General features: G+C 39.7%; 1 protein-coding gene across 1 annotated transcript in view; it reads left to right on the plus strand.

The window, feature by feature from the left end:
• PDE3B (phosphodiesterase 3B) overlaps positions 1 to 6,954 on the plus strand; it is a 181,957-nt gene continuing 175,003 nt past the window's right edge. The window contains exon 1 of the mRNA XM_019652882.1: positions 1 to 1,123. Within this exon, the coding sequence (XP_019508427.1) occupies positions 134 to 1,123 (990 nt within the window). The 5' untranslated portion in view covers positions 1 to 133. The remainder of the gene's footprint in view (positions 1,124 to 6,954) is intronic.

Below are 6,954 nucleotides of genomic sequence, written 5' to 3' on the forward strand. Positions count from 1 at the left end.
GGCGCAGCCCTGACGCGCGACGGAGCCGGGGGGAGCCCGGAGCGCGGGGGCGGGGGGTGAGGGAGCCGGAGCGGCCGCCGCGGTCCGAGCGCGGAGCGCTGAGCCCCGCGGCCACCCACCCCCGGTCTCGGCCATGAGGAGGGACGAGCGAGACGCCGCCAAAGCCATGCGGTACCCGCAGGCGCCGGACGGGACCGGCTCGCCCCCCGAGAGCCTGAGGAACGGCTACGTGAAGGGCTGCGTGAGCCCCCTGCGGCAGGACCCTCCGCGCGGCTTCTTCTTCCACCTCTGTCGCTTCTGCAACGTGGAGCTGCTGCTGCCGCCGCCGCCGGCCTCCCCCCGGCAGCCGCGGCGTGGCTCCCGCTGCTCCGGGGCGCGCCTCGCGCTGGGCGCCCTGGCCGCCTTTGTCCTCGCCCTGCTGCTGGGCGCGGGGCCCGAGAGCTGGGCTGCCGGGGCCGCCCGGCTGCGGACCGTGCTGAGCGTCTGCTCGCTCAGCCTCAGCCCCCTCTTCAGCATCGCCTGTGCCTTCTTCTTCCTCACCTGCTTCCTGACCCGGACCAAGCGGGGCCCCGGGCCGGGCCGGAGCGGCGGCGGCGGCTCCTGGTGGCTGCTGGCGCTGCCCGCCTGCTGTTACCTGGGGGACGTGTTGGTGTGGCCGTGGTGGTCTTGGCCTTGGGGAGACGGAGACGCCGAGGTCCCGGCCCCGCACACGCCCCCGGCGGCGGCGGCGGGCAGGTTGTTCTTGGTGCTGAGCTGCGTGGGCTTGCTGACGCTCGCGCACCCGGTGAGGCTCCGGCACAGCATCCTGGTGCTGCTGTTCTCCTGCTTCGTCTGGTGGGTCTCCGTCACCAGCCTCGGGTCGCTGCCCTCAGCCCTCCGGCCGCTGCTGTCCTGCCTGGTCGGGGGCGCTGGCTGCCTGCTAGCCCTGGTGTTGGATCACTTCTTTCACATCAGGGAGGCTCCTCATCATCCTCGGCTGTCCAGTGCCGCGGAAGAAAAAGTGCCTGTGGTCAGACCCCGGAGGAGGTCCAGCTGCGTGTCGTTCGGAGAAACTTCGGCCGGTTACTATGGCAGTTGCAAAATGTTCCGGAGACCTTCGTTGCCTTGCATTTCCAGGGAACAGGTATGTTAGCCGAAAGCAAGGTTTGCTAAGGAAATGTGTGTGGTTTTATCGCTTCAGTTCCCGAATTGCACTGGTGTGTTTGCAAGTCGGTTAACTTTTCAGGGTGAAACAAGAAAGTTTTGTTCTGGAAGGGATTCCTAAAGTACAGGAAACTTTTTAAAAGCGTTGAAGTAGTAGTACCTTTTATCTTGGAGTAGAAATGAAGTAGCAGACTGATCATACTGCACTTTTTAAAGTGTTTGTTTATGCAATACATGAATTGTCTGAAGAATGAAGTGAATTATTTGCGGTCTACTAGATTGACTGCTCCCACTTTGGCATACTCGGAGGTACATCTTTTTGGTGCCGTTTATCTGTTGCTGTTATAATAGTGCTATCTCCCTAAAGATAACATAGCTATTAGAATGAGTGAATGTACATAGGTATGAATTTTAATCAGTGTGGTTTCATTATTCTTGATGTTTGAAAGGAAGAATTGGAGATCTTAAGATGAACCCTGATGGGCTTTGGAACTGAGACTTGTTACTTTAGATGAAAAGACTGTTGGAAATAATTTTTACGATGTTTCTCCTCACCCCAAATGTCAGCAGTATAGGCTAACATAATCTTTTATAGACTAAACTTATCGTGTGTATTTGTTACATAATTAGGAGAATGTCGTAACAATTTAACCTTTAAACTTAGTAATGTGTGGAAAGACGCCAAAATCATTTCCAATTTTTTTTTCTGGATGTTTACATGTTTTCATGTGTTTGTTTTTTAAAGGAACTGAAATCATCATCAGGGAATGAGCTACTGTCTTTATAGAGCCTAGGGAAATCTTACCAGTTCTACAGCACCAAGAAACTCAGCAAGTGTAGCTACTATTCATTGAGCATTTACTAAGTGCAAAATGCTTTACATATATTGTCTTAAATCCCTCCAAGAGCCCTGGATGGTGGGTGACATCACTTCAATTTAGAGATGAGCAAATTGAGGCTTACAGATTACTCAACTTCACACATTTAATAAGTGGCAATGCTGGGATTTGAACCTAGACTCACTCTTCAGTTTTCAGTGTTCTAAGCAACTAAAAGGATGAGTATAGAGGTTTTACGTAGGACAGTAGAAGTTTATACCATTGGTTTTCAGACTTTTTGATTATTGATATGTTTTGCACTGGGACCCAGTATATCTGAAACAAAAAATTCTTATTCTTACTACATCTGATGCTCTTTTCTCTTCAAAATAATCTACAAACTACACTGAATTTATGATGTGTTAACACCGATAACTAGGAGTCCAATGAGACCACACTTTGCTTCTTGAAAAGTGTTTTCAGAGGCCGCTTTGTGGTCTGTTAGTTACTCAGCCAAATGCTTGAAAACAATGTTCAAAAAACGGTTATTACACCTTTTGTTTTCTCAGTTTACTGCCAGTGATAATAGACAGTGTGTAGGAAAGTGTGTATCAAGAGAAAAATTGTTGTGAGAAGATTAACTGTAGAGAGAAGTGATATCAACTGTTTCCATAGCATTTGATAGTTGACTGAATAGATTGCATTTTTTAACACCAGAAAAGTGTTTTAGTGTAGTCTCGTCACATTTGTAGATAATTTCCCTGAATTTAACAGCATTACGGTTTAACGTATTCTAATTGTAATCTGTTGGTGTAGTCAATTATGGCGGTTCTCTTGTAAATAGAAAATTCATGGTTTTCTTAATCCTAGTCTGGTGCTTTTTCCATCGCAGCAACTTTTTTCAACCTTTAATTAGGTGCATGTTGTTATGCTAGGTAGCTTCATTTATTTGTTTGTATTAGAGAAAGATATGATTTGTGCTTTTCAAAAGGGCATATTATCTTATGGCAGAAAACTCTTATTCACATTCCAATATGAAAAGGAACATTTTTGGAGTCTTAAATATATGCTGATAGCTCAAGGTTTTATACATTGTTACATAATGTTCATTAAATAATACTATTTTGGGGTTACTAGAAATTACTAGATATTTTTAATTTAGCAGAGATTGTAATAATAAGAATTTGTACTTACATTTGTTCCTGAAGCTTAACAGTGGGTCTGGTGTTTTGTTTGGGTGTAGATTATGTTAAAGAAATTAAGAGGAAACCAGAGCTTTTATGGAAGTAAAAGATAACAGACTTTCTAATTTTCAAAGTTTTAAACTTTGTATATGACAAGTGTAAAGTCACTTCACTGTTTCAGAAAGTGAAGGAAGACAGAAGGATTTTGAGTGGAACCTGATATAGGGGAAAATGCCCTGGATTCATAGGCAGAGGATTGAGAGTAAAGTCTTGGCGCTACTGTGTATCTTGGAAAAGTCAGTGAATCTTTCTGAGTCTTAGCATCCTGTCACACCAGGGATCCCATTAGATGAATTCTCTAATACCTTTGAATTCTACAATTCATTTCTTTTAGTTAATTTATACTTTCTGTAAGGTATAAATAAAAGTATAAGTAAAACTCTAAAACGTCACAAATTAGCAGTTTTTGAAGTTTTACTTAAATAGTGAATGTTGATATTGCTAACTTGTATTTTCTGAGGTGTAATGATTGGAAAAGATGAACAAATATTCCGTATTTATTGAATAGAGAACTTTATATGTGGATTGATAACAAAAATTATTATTATTATACTTTCATTTCCTTAAGAATTTTATAAACTTCTTTGAAAAATAATTGAAAACATCAATATAAATGTTTTTAATTGTGTTGAGAGTAGATTTAAAATAATTTTAAACTTTTGGGATGTTATGTTAAGTACTGTGTTGAAAATAAAGGCATGTTTGTAAAAATTTGATTTTCATAACTAGAGTTATAGTATTTGGTGTAAATGCTATATATGTGTCAATTCTTAACTAAGGTTTTTTTGTTTGTTTTTAGCCAGACATTTAGAGATTTAAAGTTTAAACCTAGTTACTGCTGACTGTGTTCTGCCTTGGTGGGTTAATGGAAAGAAGCACTTAAGTTCATAGTATATTTGCCAGAAGTCAGCTGAAACTAATAGGAAGTTAAAAAAAAAAATCAGTTGTCTACATAGAAACTTTGACCAGAATTTAACAAACTACATTTGTATACCATTTTAATTGTATATTCTATAACATAGTTTTCAGCTTTTCAACCAGATCATTTTGTGTGTGATAGACTAGGTAAATACGAGGTTTTGAAAGTCATAAGTTAGTGTGTGAGATATTTCTCTATACCTAAAATGCTAAGTGCTTTCTAAATGGTTAGGTAAATATTTTTAAATTCTGTGGCCTTAAAGCCCACAAATATTATTTAAAGTGTTAATTTTATTTGAAAAAGGTATGCACTTGTAGTATGAAGCCTTTTTTAAAAAGATTTTAAAGTTTAAGTGATTATTTACCCCCTTAAGGAATTTGCAAGGCATACCTCACTATGAAATTAAGAATACTGTAGCATTTGTGAAATTTATTTTATGGTTTTGTGAGTAGTGTCTTATTCTAATTTCATGTTCATGTTTTGTAGTAAAATATCAGCCTACATAATAATTTTATGCTGTTTTGTAAGTATTGTATGTACTCTGTTATCAGAGTTATTGTTCAAAAACACAGGTTTGATCAAATCACTTGATGTGTTTTAAAACCTCTTAGGTTTTTCATTGTCCACAGGATAAGGTGGACAATGACCTTGAACCTTGCTTTCAAAGCCCTTTATAACCTGCTCTTAGCCTTATTTATTTGTTTTGTGTTTCAAAACGCCATCTGCGACTTAGGGAACACTTCTTCCTACATCCATCCTTGGCTGTAGCTGTTTGAGGACTTTATTGCTATTGACTTGTAGAAATTTTTATTTTGCTTTTACCATTCGCACTGGTTCAAATCTCCTTTAAGGAACAAATAAAATTAAGAAGTTTTTAGACAGTACAGTGATACTCAAATTAATGTAAAACCGATAACAAAACTCTAATAAAGCAGAGTTTGCCATATTTAAAAATAAAAGTTGACAGAATATTTTCACTCTATCTCATGAAATAGTAACATCTCCATAGTTTTTGTTTTCCCACACTGAGGGGAAAGTTAGTAGGACCAACCATAAGTAAAACGGGAAATTTTATTTTCATTGTCTTCAGCCTTTTTAGCCTCTTCTGCATCATGCCTTTCTCTGTTTCTTTTTCTTTTCCTTTCAGTTGCCAAGTCATCCTGTTTCCCTAGCACATTCTCCTGCCTTCCTATACCCCAGCCAAAGCACGAAGAATCTATAGTTGCTGAAAGAGCTTATTTCAACTTAAATATGTTTCTACAGATATAGAAGAGATTGAAGAGATTTCTAATTGACACCTGCTCGTTTTATAGACAGGAAAGAAATTCAACTCCAGAGATATAAAAATATTGTTTCTAGGTTATGCTGTGAGATATTTGGAATACAAGGACTAGAACCTAGGTCTCAACTCCTAGTCCACCTATACTTTCCGTAAAGAGCATAAGTACCTGCAGTCATGGTTTTCCAAGGCTGTAATTAATTTTGCCAATTATGTGATAAATGACATCCCTGGTTAAAGGAGTTTGGGGTTAGAGCGGGGGAGAGAGAGGGGAGAGAGATCGGAGGGACTCCTGAAATCACATAGTTCATATGACCTTGAAGATAAACTTAGTCCCTGATGGAGTTATTTCAGGGTGCCTTGTCAGGATACAGCTGGTGTCAAGCTCAAGTGCCTTCAGAGACCAGCGGCATAACTTATTTATGTTATATGTTGAGGAAAGAGGGGAGGGTAAAAGAATGGAAGTCAACTGACTGTTGCCTACTTTGCCTAATAACATTCAATTTAAGCAAAAACAAAGTGAACAACTGTGTGAGCCAAGCATAACTTTAGGAGATCTGGGTTCTGTTTGTGGGTAGTTCCTGACAGTTTTTAACATTGGGTTGGTGTTCACCATATTATTTAAAACCTGATCCATATTTATTTAAGTGATTATTAGAAGCCTGTTCTTAGAACTTAGGGCAGAGGAGTGTATTTCCCACTTTCTTTTTCTTTTACGACCTAGAACATTCCCTCGTGTATTGATTTACCTAGCAGGTATCTCATTTTTATAGATTTGCTCTCCTCTGTCAGCTAGAGTACATTGTTTGGCTACTTCTTCCTCACATTTCATACAATGTGCATTCAGTATATTTTATTGTATTTATTTTTTTATTCTAGAATGTGAAGCTCTTTTTAATTATAGTTGACATACAATATTACATTAATTTTATGTGTACAATGAGTTGACATTTATATACCTTACGAAGTGATCACCATGAGAAGTCTAGTAACCATATATCACTGTACAAAGTTATTGTGATATTATTGACTGTATTCCCTATGCTGTACATTACATCCCCATGACTTATCTATGTCATAACTATACGTTTGTACCTCTTAATTTCCTTCACCTTTTTTGTCCATTCCACCCACTGTCTAGCGCTCTGGAAACCATCAGTTTGTTTTTTCTGTCTGAATCTGTTTGTTTTGTTTGTTTATTTGTTTAGTTTAGATTCCACATATAAATGAAATGATACAGTATTTGTCTTTCTCGGACTTATTTCACTTAGCACAATACCCTCTTCGTCCATCCATGTTGTTGCAAATAGCAAGATTTCATTTTTTTTATGGCTGAGTAATATTCCATTCATTGATAGACTACGTCGCTTCCATATCACAACTATTGTAAATAATACTGCAGTGAACATAAGGGTGCGTATATCTTTTCAAATTAGCTTTTTCATTTTCTTTTTTAAAATTTTTATTGGGGAATTGGGGGATGGGAACAGTGCTGGGGAATTGGGGGAAGGGGAACAGACAAGTTGCTGTCGTTTTGTTCTTCAGTCTAGT

This window comes from Hipposideros armiger, unplaced genomic scaffold (assembly GCF_001890085.2).
Source record: "Hipposideros armiger isolate ML-2016 unplaced genomic scaffold, ASM189008v1 scaffold_188, whole genome shotgun sequence".
NCBI lineage: Eukaryota > Metazoa > Chordata > Mammalia > Chiroptera > Hipposideridae > Hipposideros > Hipposideros armiger.